The 14,421-nt window shown below is 51.0% G+C and overlaps 5 protein-coding genes across 5 annotated transcripts; 1 reads left to right on the forward strand and 4 right to left on the reverse strand.

Moving 5' to 3' along the window:
* Positions 1-16: 16 nt before the first annotated feature.
* On the forward strand, positions 17-1,347 carry H6S33_009697 (uncharacterized protein; the record flags this gene model as incomplete). The annotated part of the gene is made up of 2 exons (XM_044841121.1): positions 17-509; positions 578-1,347. 2 exons carry the CDS (start codon positions 17-19, stop codon positions 1,345-1,347), a joined length of 1,263 nt encoding a protein of 420 aa, XP_044698512.1.
* A 345-nt stretch (positions 1,348-1,692) lies between these two features.
* On the reverse strand, positions 1,693-3,158 carry H6S33_009698 (uncharacterized protein; the record flags this gene model as incomplete). Its single annotated transcript, XM_044841122.1, has 2 exons — positions 1,693-2,568; positions 2,685-3,158. 2 exons carry the CDS (start codon positions 3,156-3,158, stop codon positions 1,693-1,695), a joined length of 1,350 nt encoding a protein of 449 aa, XP_044698513.1.
* A 1,741-nt stretch (positions 3,159-4,899) lies between these two features.
* On the reverse strand, positions 4,900-5,955 carry H6S33_009699 (uncharacterized protein; the record flags this gene model as incomplete). The annotated part of the gene is made up of 7 exons (XM_044841123.1): positions 4,900-4,940; positions 5,007-5,025; positions 5,100-5,120; positions 5,191-5,253; positions 5,450-5,537; positions 5,646-5,661; positions 5,766-5,955. The coding sequence occupies 7 exons, from the start codon at positions 5,953-5,955 to the stop codon at positions 4,900-4,902; spliced, it is 438 nt and encodes a 145-aa protein (XP_044698514.1).
* A 514-nt stretch (positions 5,956-6,469) lies between these two features.
* On the reverse strand, positions 6,470-7,881 carry H6S33_009700 (uncharacterized protein; the record flags this gene model as incomplete). The annotated part of the gene is made up of 5 exons (XM_044841124.1): positions 6,470-6,568; positions 6,631-7,004; positions 7,086-7,507; positions 7,562-7,777; positions 7,847-7,881. 5 exons carry the CDS (start codon positions 7,879-7,881, stop codon positions 6,470-6,472), a joined length of 1,146 nt encoding a protein of 381 aa, XP_044698515.1.
* A 1,578-nt stretch (positions 7,882-9,459) lies between these two features.
* On the reverse strand, positions 9,460-14,421 carry H6S33_009701 (uncharacterized protein; the record flags this gene model as incomplete). The annotated part of the gene is made up of 4 exons (XM_044841125.1): positions 9,460-9,553; positions 9,611-10,559; positions 10,605-11,339; positions 11,397-14,421. 4 exons carry the CDS (start codon positions 14,419-14,421, stop codon positions 9,460-9,462), a joined length of 4,803 nt encoding a protein of 1,600 aa, XP_044698516.1.

Consider the following 14,421-nt stretch of genomic DNA (forward strand, 5'->3'; position numbering starts at 1 on the left):
CACAGACAGCATCACCATGGACCCCCGCCTGCCCCTCCCCACACTCACGCTGCCGCCCATCCCCGACCCCACCGACTGGGACGCCACACTCCTCCCCCTCCTGCACCCGCTCGACGCCGCGCTGCGCTGCCAGATCTGCAAAGACTTCTTCACGGCGCCCGTGCTCACAAACTGCCAGCACACGTTCTGCTCCGAGTGCATCCGCCGCGCGCTGCACGCCGACAGCGCGTGCCCGCTGTGCCGCGCGCCAGAGCAGGAGTACCGCCTGCGCAAGAACCAGGTCGTGGGCGACCTGGTGGATGCGTTTGTGGCGGCGAGGGGCGGCGTGCTGGAGCTGGCGAGGAGGGGGGTGCGGGGCGGGGAGGATGGCGGGGAGGATGAGGAGGGGTGGGGGGGAAGGAGGAGGAAGAGACGGTGTGTGCTGAGGGCGGAGCAGCAGGAGGAGGAGGAGGTGGGGGTAGGGGTGAAGGAGGAGGAGGAGGAGGAGGTTGTGGAGGTCCCGTCACCGGGTTTGTGTCTCCTGTTACAGCATTGGTAGAACCATAACCATACTGACTGACGGTTTGCGGAGCACCAGACGACGGCCTCGTCCCCTGCCCATCATGCAACAGGCGCCTCAAGCTCGAATCCGTCAACACGCACCTCGACGTCTGCCTCACCACCCCCAGCACCCTCACCTCCTCCTCCTCCAGCACCCCCGCCCCCACCACCGCCGCCCGCCGCCCCGCACCCCTCCCAAAGATAACCTACTCCCTCATGAAAGAGAAGGACCTGCGCACCAAGCTCACCGCGCTCGGCATCCCATCGACGGGCGGGCGCAAGGCGCTGCAGGAGCGCCACAGCGAGTGGGTGACCATCTGGAACGCCAACATTGACGCGAAGCGGCCGCGCAGCAAGGGCGAGCTTTTGGCGGACCTGGCGGCCTGGGAGCGCGCGAATGCACGCCCGAGTAATCAGATTGTGAAGGGGCGGTGGAGCGACGAGAGGTGGGGGGAGGAGCATAGGCCGCATTATAGGAGGCTGGTGGAGGAGGCAAGGATGAGGAGGGGGCAGGCGGCGCCGGTGAAGGCGGAGGTGGATGGTGAGGGTGAGGGGGAGAATGGGGGTGAAAGTAGTGGGAGTGGGGGGAATGGTGAGAATGGGGGAGGTGGGGTGTTGACGATGGTTGCGGTGGGGAGAGGGGAGGTGCCGGAGGTGTTTGGCAATGGGGTGGGGGATCGGGACGTTATGGGTCCGGATGCCCAGATTAATGGGAAGAGGAAGTACCAGGAGATAGATAGCACCGCCAGTAGCAGTAGCAGTAGCCATACCCCCAATGCCCCAGCAGTGACTGATGCGGTACAATAAGTACCTCAACTGATGTTTTATATCTCTTTTTCCTTATTTCTTTCCTTTCCTTTTCTTTTAATTGGCATCTTTTCTTTACTCTTGTTTTTTTTTTCACTTTCACTTTTTTCCCTCTCATGACAAATAAGGACTTTTTTTACTTGCGGTCCATTGGGAAGTACTTTAATCTCCAAAGAAAGAATAACTGTATATATATTACACTGATAGAGGAAAAGGAAGAAAAAGCAATGTGCGAAAAAAGAAAAGAAAAACGCAGGCACTGGAAGGAGTCAATGATCGTTTCTTCGTTATTTGGTTAGATGGGCGCTAGTGATAACCACCAATTGGCAAAAAGATCTTTAGAATCTATGATGCAGGAAGCGCAACCTTGATCTTTTCACCAACTGCCTCCCCCCCCATCGTGCCCACTGCGCCTTGGTCCTCCTCTTGCTCCTCTTCCTCCCCTTTCAGCGTCAACTTGCCCAGCTCCTCCATCACCTTCTTGCGCCTCTCCTTCTCCCTCGCCTCCTTCTCCATCTCCTTCCGCCTCTCCTCCTCCTCCAACAACTCCTCCATCTCCTCCTCCACCTCACCATCCTCCAGCCCCACCTCACCCAACACCCTCGTCACCTCCTCCACCTCATCCATCTGCTCCCTCAGCTCGCCCACCACCCCATCCACCGCCTCCACGCCCCCCGTCTCCCGATTCAGCGCCCGCAGCACCTTCGTGCTCCTCTTCAGCTGCGCCATCAACTCCACATTCCCCGTCGCCTGGTCGATCCTCGCCAGCACCTCCTCCAGCTGCCCCAGCGCGCCCACGCGCCGCTCCAGCGTGGCCTCGGCCAGCTTCTTGCTCTTCAGCGCGGCCACGGCCACAATGCGGTTCTTGTTCTGCAGCGCGGCGCGCGCCTTGTCCGTGCAGCCGCTGATCTGCGCGGCCAGGTGGTCGATCTGCGCGTGGAGGTTTGCGATCGTGGCCTTGAGCTCGGCGATGGTGGTGTCGGTGGGCGTGACGGGCGTGGGCTCCTCGTTCTCGTTCTTGAACTTGAGGGTTTCGCCGGAGAGGGTGGCGGCGCGCAGGTCGCGCGTGAGGAACTTGAGGAGGACCTTGAGGTCGCGGTCGGTGTAGGGGGTGTTGGTGAGTGGGTTGGGGTAGGTTTTGAGAAGGAGGGGGAGTGTGAAGAGGCGGTGGGTGCCGTTGGGGAGGAGGCTGATCTGCGTGAGGAGTTTCTGGGCAGATTCCTGTATTTTTGGGCCTTTGTCAGTATCGATATCCTCTCCTCCCTCCCAATTGCGCAGATAGCTAATGTCCATGCATATAACTACTACTCCTACTACTACCACCGCTACGAACTCACCTCAACATTCTTCAACACCACAAACTCCCCACTCCCCGCCGCACCCCCCTCCCTCCCCTTCAGCCCCGCCGTCTCCAACCCCCAGCTCAGCAGCCCCCACGGATTGATCCACGCGCGGTAATACACGCTCTCCACCTGGCGCATAAACACCCCCAGCGGGAACCACTCCCTCTTCTGGACGGCCTCGGCCACCACACACCCGATGCCCAGCGGGCGCCCCCACTCGCGGGTCGCCAGCGCGGCCACCAGCTCCTCGCCCGTGCGCAGCACAAGCGTGTCCGGCAGCACGCCGGCGCGCGCGGCGCCAGCCAGCGCGGACGTCCAGGCCGTGGTGTTGGCCGTGAAGCCGCTGGGGTTGTTGGTGCGCAGGTGCCGGAAGTCGGAGTAGAGGGAGGGCAGGCGGGCGGCGCGGAAGGACTCGTGCGTGAGGAGGTGGGTGAGGAGCGGGATCTGCGTGCTGGTGGTGGTACTCATGGCGTGTGATGTGTGGAGGTGTGGTGAGTGGTGAGCTTGGGTTTCCTTGTTTGAGTTGGGGTGAGCTGGCGGCGCGTTGCCTTGGTAACGGGGGTGCAGTGATCTACTGATGTGAATTGTATAATTTGTATTTAGGATGAGGAGCTAGACATCTGCTTGTACTTGCACCGGCGGGCGACAGACACCGCCTTCAGATCCAGAGCTCCGGGTGAATATTGAATTCAAAGCGTCGGATTGAAGACTTGGCGCCAAGGGGAACGTTATCAGTCCACATGTGCTGCTTGATCACTGGTTATCACTCGCCCGGCCCGGGAGCTGCGTCGGGGCGGATTTATTGCCCTGGAATATACCGGCGATGCCGAGAGGATTGTTAGTGATTAAGCTTCTGCCGGAGCCCGAATAGGACTTTGGAAGGGACGAACCACGTCGACTCAGCTGGAAACTACAAGGGGGTGCGAGTTGTATGCTATTGACTGCTGTATCGAGATAGGCAGCTAGCCTTGCATTGTTGGGAATCGCAGTAGCTGGAGTACGGCAGCTTGCATAGAGCAGCCAAATGGAAACTTAATCAAACCTACATGTACTAAGCAAAATACATGCATGGAAGCAATATACATACAGTGGAGGGAACAAAGGGAAAATAATGCTTACCAGAACTTGAACTGAGCAGAACTGAACATAGGCCATTCCTAGCTCCAGAGACTCCCGATACGGGATAATATTAACAGTGCGTATTATTATGCGTATTATTATGCGCATACAACTTAGGGAAAGGCATCAGCACGCCTCCCATAACTCGCAACTCCTCTCCTATAGACAGTATGGCTTCTTCTAGTCCGTGCCAAATACCCATAGAAATATGTGTGGCAACCGTACTCTGCATCGCAACCATATCAACTAGGCTATTATTCTACGCGGTACATAAATCGCTTCACAAACTATCACTCGTCGCGTATTATCACTCACCCTGCTTTGCCACAACACACATGTGCCAGTATGACGCCATCCAGCGCAACCGCTCGGCTATCTCGGGTCGCGAGGATCCAGCCGCCACAAAACGGCCCGAGAGTAGAGTAGATACATGGCTGGATCCTCAAGATCATCGGTGTAGAGCTGGATCCTCACTAGCATTTGTGTAACACGCAAAACAAGAAAAACTTAAGCGCTCTGGCTATGGACCTCAATAAATTTACGTCATAGAAATTGGATTGTATCCGAGCAAAAAATAAAGGCTCTGAAAAAAAACCTCAGTGCAGCGTTGAATTCCGGCATTCATGATCATAGTACATGTATGCCTTACAAAAACGATATCGATATCAATGCTATTACAGTGGTGTTGGTTGACCACGAAACAAAAAATACAGAGGGAAATAACGTTAAACCATGAGTCCGCTGTGGCGAGAATCGTATAAGGGATGAGGGGCCAAAAAAAAACTAACAATAAAAAACAGGGAAGGGGTAAGCATTTGGGGGCTGGACATGGGGAAATAATGTGGTGTTTTGCTAAGCGCTGCGCCTCGTAAAATATGAAAGAGAAAAACCAATGATGCCAAAGGATATCATGCCCATAAGAAAGAAGAAATAGTTTTTGGTATGCACAAGGAAAATGGGTGTCAAAAATGCGTAAATATAGAAGAGAGGTTTTTCAGACTTTGCCCTTCATACTTTAATTCATAAGGCCAAGGAAAGTAGGAATAGTGAAAAAGAACAGGGGCTTGGTAAAATCAATCGTATCGAGAATTTACTTTCTGCCCTTGGGCTTGTAGGTATCCGCATCGAATCCTAAATGCATACCAGGGTTAGGGTTTGTAACTAAGATAAAATAAATATAAACAAGGAGCGACAAACCGTAGATGGGCCTTCCGATCTGTTTGTAGACAAAAACCTAGTTAGTAAACCGGGAAATAACCATATAAAAACTACAGGTATGAGCAAACATACCCTCTTGAGAGCAAAAATGACCTAAAAAATAGTATTAGTTAAAAAATATCCCAAATTCATGTCAAGGGAGAATAGAAGATAGTTTATGTACATCTGTAACTGTGACGGTCTTGCGCGAAGAGTGTTCAAGATAGATCACACAGTCGTGGAGAATCTAAAAAGTGCACTTGTCAACTAATGCCCTGAATATTAAACCACACCCCCCAAAAAAAAATTCACATGGTGAATATTTATGCAGCAGTGCGCCTTGGCCAATGAAACGGGGAATTTTCCAATGATTATCCAGCGCAAACCACCACCACTTTTCCCCCTCATGAAGTCAAACCACTGCAGGGAGGGAGGATACATACGGTCTTCAGGTGGGTCACCAGGGCGTGCCTTGCCTCCTCGTAGATCTGGGCGGAAATACGCTTTACTCCTCCACGTCTGGCCAGACGACTATTTCCCCCCGCAAAGATGTCAGCAATCAACCAAGTAACCCGCATTACCCAAACCTCCATCACCCCCTCTCAAGACAGGAGGGCAGTCCGTAATAGTTAAACATACCGGATATCGGGCTTGGCTACTCAAACTATTAGCTCTCTGTCTCACCACAACCAATGACTCCCTTGCAGCAATGCTTCCCAACATTCCTGTCCCTAACAACGTGGATACGGAGGACCATACTGATTCCCCTGATAGTGTCCTTCATGACCTTCCTGTGTCTCTTTGCGAGCGCCTTTCCTAGGCCCTTTCCGCCGACTCCGGCTCTGCCTTTTACAAGTCCGCCTTTTCCAAGTCCTTGGCCGAGAGTGCTTCGTGCAGCCGCCGCGCTGCTGGAGGCCGCTGCATTGGGCCGGCGGGGAGTAGGTGGCATGGCTAGTGGTCGTTGTTGAGTTGTTATTGGTGTTGATTGTGGGTGATTTATGATGGTTGGCGAAGAGGGTCGCTGGTATTTACTATGTAGTGGATGGTGGCTGCCTGAGGAAACGCGTTGATAAGCTGGTGCAGTGCCACCAACGCGCGTTTCTAAGCGACTTACAACCGTTGCCATGTCTGTGCGACGTGTAACGTGTAACGCGTAAAGGACATTACAAATGCACTTAACCGCCCAAAGAATGTTGGTACATTCACCTCTCTCGATGATGGCATTAACTTGTATTAGGTGTGCCAAAATGACATGAGTAGAGTAAGTATGATAAAAAAAAGAACCCCATTTCTTCGCCCAACCCTTGACTATTATCTTTCCCTAGTACTTGCAGAAACAAACATATGGCAGCCAAAGATAAAACAGATATAGAAAAATTTAAAACGTCAAGGCATAATCATTATATTGAAGATCCAAATGTGCCGCGCCAGAACCTCTCCTCCAAAATATCATAGTTTTTAAGCTACAGTTCGGAGATGAAGGTTGCTTCGTAGAAGAGCTTTCCTTCCTCTTCAATGACCTCATCGCCAATCTTGATTTTCATGGTCGTTTTCTTGTGGTACTACAGTTGGACGACCGTTAGCTTCGATTCCGGCGTTTTTCTTCCCGGAGAACTTGACATACCTGGTACATGTACGGCTTTGTCCCTGCTACATTTCCAGCGATTTTCTTGATTATGGCTGGTACCTCCGCCATAATATCCACACGATCAATCTTCTTCCCCAACTCTGCCTCAAGTACAGCCTCAACTGCCTTCCCATCCTTTGTTGTGGCGTCCCATACAAACTTTACAGCTGTAGGTTCGGGCAATTCTACGTCATCTAGCTGCGAAGCTACGTGTTCACATTCACCCTTTGTTCCGGCAGCTACAAGCTCACCATCCTTGGAGAGACCAATGATGTTTACGGTTGTTGAGCCGTAGGAGGCGGGGGTGGTAAACTCCATCATGATAGCAGAATAGGTGGGGCCCTGGAAGTTGACAAAGTTCCACTTGGCAGCTGTACCAATCTTGTCAGTCCTTTCCGAGAGCACAGCATACAAGGCTTGCGAGGGGGTTTGGGGGGGGGGGGGGGTCATACCAGCGTGATGTGGCTTCATCCCTTGCAACGCCATAACATACATTGCTTTCCCTTTGAAATTAATCTTCTCATCTCCGACCTTGATAAACCCTTCCAACGTGTTTCTGGGCCAGAACACATGTCTAATGGCTCCCCACGGATTTGCTGGGTCTGTTCCGAAATTTGTGCGCCCATCCTTTCCAATCTTGAACCCGGGTGTAGTTTGAGTTACCACGAGATCGATGAAAATGGTCGGGTCGACGGCGCTCTTGATGGTGTAAGACTTTCCGTCCTCGCTCAGTATGACAGCAATGTTGTCGGCATAGAAGGAGTGCTTTGTATCATCAAAGTAGTCGGTGCTTATGAGAGGCTTGCTAGACCAAGTTATACGCCCATCTGGATGGAAGATTTTGGTGGACACCTGAGCAGTTACATGGAGGTTTCTATTGGTTATCAGCAAATGGCCGAAGCGGAGTGTGATGTGGATATATACTCACGCAACGTTAGAGTAGATGATCTGTACAAGCCCCATGTGCCCACTGTCAGCTTCCAGGTAGAAGGTCTGTGTCTCGGCGCTTGTTGTGTCGAGACCATGCCATCTCAGATCATCTCGAGTGACCTCGTAAGTGGGGTTTTCTGATTCCTGAAGAGCAACAGATTGGATGGCAGATGGACCATAGATTGGCTCAGCGGTACCGAGGGCTGCAGAAATGCTGGTTTGGGGAAGGGAATCAGCTGCTTGAAAGTGCAGAATAAGAAAGCTGATACAGATAGGAACTTACGATGCTTGTGCAGTACTTTTAACCCACGAAAACATATTGATTGTTGATGAGAAAGATTTTTATTAGAATTCTTACTGAAGCTGTTTATCGTACGAGAAAGAGATCGAATGCTGCAAGGTAATGGTCAGGAGTAAGGAAAGCGGGGGATATTTAACAAAGTCAAAAGAGATTGACGTAGATTGGTGGCGGTATGTATGCTGTATCGTACTGTAGGTAAATGCAAGCACGAGAAAAGAAACTTGCTTGCTTATGTATCTAAGAAGGACCCAGGCTTGAGGAAGGAAAGAAAGAAAGTTTGGCGACGGGCGGCGACTTCGGTGCCGTAGTTCGCTGTTCCTGCAGGCCAGAGGCAGGGTCACTTAACCCACCAGAAACACCTCTCGCTTCCGATGGCCCAGTTAAGCTTAATTGGGTCAAGCCAGGAGGGACATGGGTTCATCATGGTTGAAATCAAATCAAAATTCATGCTTTACAAAAAAAACCCTCGTGCCTACTCGTGTGATCCGTGGGCCGGGATCTCGAATTCCCGTTCACAGGCAATCACTCTCTGTGCTCTGTGTACACATACGGGATACGGTGTACCGTGTAACTACATAACTCACCAAATCTCCATTTCACCTCGGCCAATCCGGCTTCCTTTCGTTTCGCAGGTAACTTCCCAACAGATTATCAAATTTCTAAAAGATATCGGTACGTACGCCCACTGAGAAAGTCCGTGTGGTATTTAATACCTAAGTCAACCGGAAAGATCATGCCGTTATTCCGAGCTACGCAAATTGTTACTACAGCTACACTTTAGACTCTATGTACCCAGACATATAGGTAATCTACATAGGCATTCAATCCCCGAATTTAGACTACCGGTACCTTCCGAGGGGGAAATCAAGCATCATGCCACGCTCGGAAAGGGCTAGGGTTTAAACAAGCCAGAGAGGCTTTACTTCAAGTGCTGAGGGAATATTTAGGCGTTAAGCATTGAAAAAGGGACCATCTTGGGTGTATCCAGTACCTTGGTTTACCTGCCGCAACCCTGTACTCCGTGCAAGTGGTGGACCTGTGTGTGGTGTGGTGAGGGAAAAGACAAGCAGGAGATATTTAAAGTGGTGTAACTCAAGGACCAAAGGAAAGCCAAGCCAAACATGGGCCTACATATTAAGAGTGTAAGAGAGCTTTGCAAAATAGTAAAGAGTTGATCCTAATTTCCGGAACTCAGCTGTTAATGGAGATATAGAAAAAGCGTAACAGGTTACGCAATTCATTTATTTTTTTCCCGCAATCTGCATTCACTGGCAGACTATGCTAACCCAACAACCTGGGACGAGCTCCCATCGACCTTCCTTCGCAAAGAAATCATACTCAATCTCTCCCAACCCGCTATGTTAATCTTACATACAGAGAAGAAAAAGATACGCCAACAAAAATAAAACCCTTAAACCACCCATAGCTTTTACAGGAAGAAGGAAAAGACATCAAAGAGAGAGAAAAATACAGCCTGCTCATCAGTCCGCCCGCTCCCCGCTTATCGGTAATACGCCAGTACAATATGTGAAAGGTCCAGAAAAATATTTAAGAAAATAAACCCCCTCTACCACCTCTAAAAATTAGTGCTTTGGTCACTTGCCGTGCATCGGACTCCCTAAAGACCTCTCTTTCACTTCCGTTACCTCCACTAGTGCCTTGAGTCCACTATTTTCTTTCCTCAATCTCCTGAACTCATTATTAGTGTCTCTTCACTGCCATCATCTAGATAGGAACAAAACGTACATATTCTCTCTCTTCAACTTCCCCTGCTCCACCCGCACTTCCTGTAGAAGCTTCAAGATCTCGGCCTCCCCTCGCCCTTGTTTCAGTGCTGCGCTCATTTTCACCAACTCCTTATTGAAAGTCTCAAACATGACATCGTTCTCATTTAAGCAATCATTCCACACCTCCACAAGTCCCTCTAATTCCTTGTTCTTCTTGTCAAGAGTGATCTCGAATTTATTTCTCTCGATCTCTAACTTATTCGTCACAGTCTCTATCTTATTGGTCAAGTCATTTATCTCTGGAATTCGAGACTCGAGCTGAGAGATTCGCGATGTGAGCTCTTTGATAGCAGCTGAGTGAGCAGTACCACGACCGGAAAGACGAGAAGCCATGCTCAGCTCCTCGCCGATTTTGTCGATTTCGCGCTGTAGCCCGCTCTCAACCCGAGTGATGGCCTGCTTTTCTGACAATAGCCGTTCGCGAAGCTTTTGTGTGCTCTGCATTTTGAGACGCTGGGGGCCAGGGCTTGAGGTGGCCCCAGTATTCCCGGTGGTTCCACGACGAGCTGAAATCTCGTTGCTCCGGTCACTGAGGCGGGAGTTAGAGCGGCCTGGGGTTGAAGGTGTATGTGGTGGTGTGTTTGCCCTCTGCGGCGGGCTCACCGTAGTACGACTACGGTTGCGGAGCCCATTGCTGCGGGTCAGGCGAAGAGGATCGGGGTGATCTGGTGTTCTAGGGGTGAGGCGAAGGGGGTCTGGGTGGTCAGGTGTATGCCTGTTGATGCGGAGAGGATCCGGATGATCCGGCGTATGCCTATTGACACGGAGGGGATCCGGATGGTCTGGGGTATGCCTATTAGGGCGAAGAGGGTCTGGATGATCGGGCGTATGACGGTTGATGCGTAGGGGATCTGGGTGGTCTGGAGTTTGCCTGCTGACTCGGAGGGGATCAGGATGATCTGGGGTACCTGTATGTCTGCTGAGACGAAGTGGATCTGGGTGATCAGGTGTACCTGTGTGTCTGTTGAGACGAAGAGGATCTGGATGGTCTGGTGTGTTGTATCTGTGAAAACGCAGAGGGTCTGGATGATCAGGTGTGTTTCGACTGAAGCGGAGAGGTTCGGGATCAGGGAATCGAAGGGGCTCAGGGTCAGGGAATCGAAGAGGTTCGGGGTCAGGCAAGTGGAGAGGATCTGGGTGATCGGGAGTTGAGCTCATTGGTGGTAGAATGGGCTGATAGTCAGGGTGATTGGTGAGGTCACTCAAGGAGCTTCTACGCTTCCTTCGAGGAGCACCGCTGGGAGTGCTAGGTACCCCCAGATTGGGAGGTTCTACGGGGAGTGGCTTTTCCGGAGACGGGTGTGGGGGAGGAATGACTGATGAAAGAGGTCGTAGAGGCGGCAGCGCCGACGACATAGGATTGCTGAAAGCGTTCAAGAGATTTGGACTGTCTCGTGAAGATGGCCTGCCCGCTGGTTGGACATAAGGTCTAGCATCATAATCTGTCGATTTACTCCTTGCTAGGTGACCCTTATGTGTATCCTGTCCTAGCCTGCTACTCTTACTGAGCGTCCTCCATACACTGCTCTTACCATCAGCACTGTACGGATCTCTCATTGAGTTATGGCTCAGCCCAAGTCTCTTCCGCAGCGATGTGGTTGAATAAGCAACACTGGTGACCGATTTGTGTCGTTTGACGAACGCTCCATTTCCGTTAACCGTTTCACCATGATTGCTATTCATCGTATCTGACGCGGTGCTCCCATCAGTTGGTCCCCCTAGGTAACAGAAAGAATCATGGTTACCGTTAAAAAGGCTATCTGCTTCCTCGACCAATCTATCCACGAGCGGCATGAAATCGAATGGATCCGAGTCCTCAAAGACCAATAACTCAGTAAATGCCTTTGTAAGCAGTCCTTTATCATCAGCATCTTGAACTCGACCCTGCATAGCTCTAAGTAATATGACTATGGTCCGAAAAGCTCTTTTGTTCTGCGGGGTCCAGTCTAGCACAAATATCTTGAAAAAGTCTTCGAAGTCCCCAGGATATAGCTCTTCGCTTTTACTCTGTAGCTCAGCCAGGGCCTTTTCTGCAATGACAGGCCCCATTCCATCTTTCCACTCTCCGCGGAGAAAGCGACGGAATGCTTCAAATACGACGTCGACACCAAGATCTATCTCTACTTTCACACTCTTGGGATTGTGAACCATGTCCTCGAGAAATTCCTCTACTGCGATATTGTCAACTCCGTGCATTTCACGGAGTGGGTCAAGGTCGGCATCAGCAGAGGAGAACATCCGAAGTGCAACAATGAAGGCCTCGAATGTCTCCTCCAACCGCTTCAATGGACTTTCGTTCGCCATTGTGATGCTCACATCCGTTTTTTCCTCATAGTCGTTGATGTCTTCAAGACTCCAGTTTTCAACTCCCATGACGGTTTGCCGTTTCTGAAGGGTACTCGGCGTGCGTTCCACTTTCGGGGGAAGCATTTGAGATTGGGTCCGGTCCAGAAGAACAGGTCGCTTATTAGGGGAACCCGGGACACCGTTAGCAGTATTATTGTTGTTATTGTTGTTGCTTCCCAAGAATGAACTGAATAGCTTCACCGGGCTCGGCGGCCTAAGCCTGCTGAACCTGCTCTCACCATCAAATGGAACACCCGAAGCTCTCAACAGCTTCCGGTTTGCGGACATCAGCGCCGATGTCAACGGGGGATGTTGCGGGAGTGAGTGAAGTCTGAGTAGCGATGACACCCTCTTTGTAAAAACCGCCAATAACTCCTCCGGAGGTACTGTGTCAGTTGAAGAATAATCGTTCCAACTCCTGAACTCAACTCGCACTTTATTCCCCGCGATTGCCTCCACGGATACTGCAATATCAACCCCCTGTTTCCCTATCCTTTCAGTGAGCTCCTTTCCCCACTTCCCACTTCCTCCACCTCCCCCACCGTCATCAATATAGACGACTACCCCCCCTTTCCTCTTCTCAGCAGTGTATCGGGTTTCACTGCCCCAAACGCAGGACCAAAATCCTAGACCTTCGGATTTGATCTCTCGAAGGCCTATCACGCCTTTCCCGTTAGTAGAGACTCTACGCTCCAGTTTGGCCTTCACGAGATCTTCGGCAAATTTAGTAGCACGCCCTTCGTATGCATTTAGAAGCCTCATTCGTCGTAGCCCCATGCCTCCTGCACGCACATCCCAACTGTCATTCAAATCCTTTGCCAAGGTCATCCAAACAATATCTCCGCCGTCACTTTCTGCAATCCTGACATCAGAAAGGTCCATCCAGCCTGCGAATTGAAGATCACAGCCTGACCCTTCTCGTTTGGTCCCACTTCCGATCGCAGCCATAGCTCCACCAGGCCTATCAACTTCTGCCATAATCGCACGAGCCTGCATAGAATTTGGTTTTGGCCGACGTAAAATAACCAGGCGGTCTGCGAAAAGCAGCATGGTGGAAGGGATTGCGTCTGCATTCTGGTCATTAAAAGGCGGCAGGACGTCAAGGAAATCAATCCCAGTTATAAGGCGTCCGGAAGGCTTCAGTGTGGAAGGCCAAGAAACTATTATTGATTGCAGACGCTTTGTTGTTTGAGAACGCTCATCGATATCAGATGATTGCAGCGAGCAAATCTCAGTAATTATTTCCCGAGCTTCCATTAGTATGATCAAAGATGGATGGTCAAGCGGGATGGAGTTAAGCATGTTGTCTATGAGGAGCGCGTATCGAGGCAGTCTTTGAACGGGCTCAATAATGAGTGATCGAAGCTTCTGTTCGCCAGTTTGCTGAACCCTTTTCGAGAATGATGAATGCTTGTCTTTTGAAAACTTCCCAAGCAATTGTGCGAACTCGGGAGATGCTCGTAGATATTCCGCATAGCAGTCCTTAAATTCGGGAAAGTGTTTTAAGCAAACTTTCGCTACTTCTTCAATTCCCCCCAACTCTATCTCGGCCAAAAATCTTGTATTAACCTCTAGGATTTTGTCGAGGCATGGGGGAAATAATGTGTCTAAATCCCTTGCACTTGGAAATCCAGATTCAGCTTTCTTCTGTGTAAAACGTGCGCGCAAAGGTATCACGAGATTCTCGATCAGGTCCCGTAGCTTTGCGACGTAGTTGGCTTCTGTATATCGTAGCTCCTCCAATTCACGTTCTAAAGCTGCAGCATTGATCTTCAATTGAGGCCTTGCGGATGCAGGCCTGCTTGCGGCGCGCTTTAGTTTAGTAAAGGGTAAATGTGTCGGGTCTCCGAAATGACTGAGAAGCTCCTCAACCCCATCGCTCATAGCCTCTTCCGTTACTTCCTCCCCATTCGGAGATCTGATGACTAGATCTACATCCAGCCAGCTGACAAAGCGCTCGCTCAGGGCCGGCATAATATCCCCCACTAATCCATCCATCTCCACCTCTTTGAGCCGCGCTGCGAGATCTCCGGCGTGCATCTCGTCAAACGCGACAGCCTGGCCCTCGCCATTTTGTGGTAGATTTGATTTTGAGCGAAGTATCTTCTCTTTAATCGCTTTGGGAAGCTCTGAAAAGTATTTAAGGACTGCGATTGCGAGGCCACGGTATACTTCGACTGATTGTTTTGGTAGTGGGAGGTGGTTGACAGCCGCATAGAGGGGGGAGGACGGAGAGAGGATTAGTTTCGGGTATGACTGGAGACCAGCGCAAGTGAGGATGTGAGCTTCAATCCTGGAGGTCGCAGCAGAGGAGGTTAATGAGAAGGGGTTGTAAAAGACAAGGACGTGGCCGAGGACGGGATCGGAGGTGCAGTAGGGCGTGCAGTGAGAGAGGTGCGGCGGGGGAGACGAGAGTGAAGCCAT

This window comes from Morchella sextelata (assembly GCF_020137385.1).
Source record: "Morchella sextelata strain SCLS chromosome Unknown scls_3, whole genome shotgun sequence".
NCBI lineage: Eukaryota > Fungi > Ascomycota > Pezizomycetes > Pezizales > Morchellaceae > Morchella > Morchella sextelata.